Raw genomic sequence first — 1311 nt, 5'->3', positions numbered from 1 at the left:
CATACATCTCATGATATTAGCAGTCCTAGCTGTCAAGTAGGCTGGGAAATTTTACTCTTAAGACTTGACAGACTCATTAGTGTCCTGAACAAAATTTGAGATCCATTTCTAAAGAAAAAAAAAAAATATTGATAGAAATTGGGTGGCTACTGTCACAGTTTCTGTCACAGAAAAACTATGTTTAATGTTTCTCAAAATGGGAAAAGCCAGTTTCACTGCCATGATATTTCATCTCATAAGATAAATTGGTACAGTAATCTTGTCTCTTTTTAAACCAATGAAAAGCATTATGAAGTTGCATTAGAATCAACATAGGTATATTCATGAAAAGATGCACAATTAGCATAATATTTGTAGCTTAACATATTAGGGAAAACTACTTCAAAGAACTTTATGCCTATGAGGGACAGATCTTCTCTCTGCATAAATCTTTCCTTCCCAAATAGGAAGACTCCAGTGTAAATGTTAATACATTATTACTCTGTATGTTTCCAATGGTTTATAACTCATTAAAAAAAACCCAAAAGTTTACAGGAAAATAAAAGTGATTGCAAAGAGTTAGTTTTTTCACTTTTCCACCCTAAACACATTCCTCCTCTATTTCAGAGCAAAGGCTTGACTTTTGACTTGAAACTGACTTCATGTTTCAAGAGGCAAGATTTAGGATCATTAATCTTGTTACAGGCATGAAGAAAAGGTAACATACATTTTTATAAGGATAACATAAGAAATCTTGCAGGCAAGTTTGGTGCAATTTCAAATCCACAATAGATGGCCCAAACTATCACCATGAATCTACCATGAATTTTTAAAAATATGTAATATGAAAAAGAAGTATTGTTACTGAATACTGAAACCAAAATCATTCCTAAAGTTGGGGTTTTCTTCTATTTCTGACCCAGGGGAATGATTTTGGAAATTGGGTAAAATCGGCTTCAGAAATTTGAACTCACTGGTCCCTGAGCCTCCTGTCAGACAAACCTCATACTGGTAATTATGCGATAGTGTTCCAGTCCTGCTGACTTCTAACAAGTGGCCCGGAAAGTGGCTCTGAGGCACTGAGAGGTGATTCATTGAGGTCGTCCTGTGCCTCTTGCCCAGTCGCACCGCCACAAACAAAAGCACTGAGAACAGGAAGAGCGATGAGACGGAAGCCAAGGCAATGACTAAATAGACCGTGAGCGAGTCCGCTTGGGTCTCTTCCGAGGTCACCTCAGGGAGCGGCAGATAAGGCTGCGAGAAACCGTCTACCAAGAGCACCAACAGCGTGACGGTGGCCGACATTGGAGGCTCGCCATTGTCCTTAACCAG

The 1311-nt window shown here is 38.7% G+C and overlaps 1 protein-coding gene across 1 annotated transcript in view; it reads right to left on the bottom strand.

The window, feature by feature from the left end:
• Nucleotides 1–840: 840 nt before the first annotated feature.
• PCDHB16 (protocadherin beta 16) overlaps nucleotides 841–1311 on the bottom strand; it is a 4072-nt gene continuing 3601 nt past the window's right edge. The window contains exon 2 of the mRNA XM_006866184.1: nucleotides 841–981. Coding sequence (XP_006866246.1) covers nucleotides 841–981 — 141 coding nt within the window. The remainder of the gene's footprint in view (nucleotides 982–1311) is intronic.

This window comes from Chrysochloris asiatica, unplaced genomic scaffold (genome assembly GCF_000296735.1).
Source record: "Chrysochloris asiatica unplaced genomic scaffold, ChrAsi1.0 scaffold00087, whole genome shotgun sequence".
Lineage (NCBI taxonomy): Eukaryota > Metazoa > Chordata > Mammalia > Afrosoricida > Chrysochloridae > Chrysochloris > Chrysochloris asiatica.
This window is presented reverse-complemented; position numbering and strand designations above follow the sequence as displayed.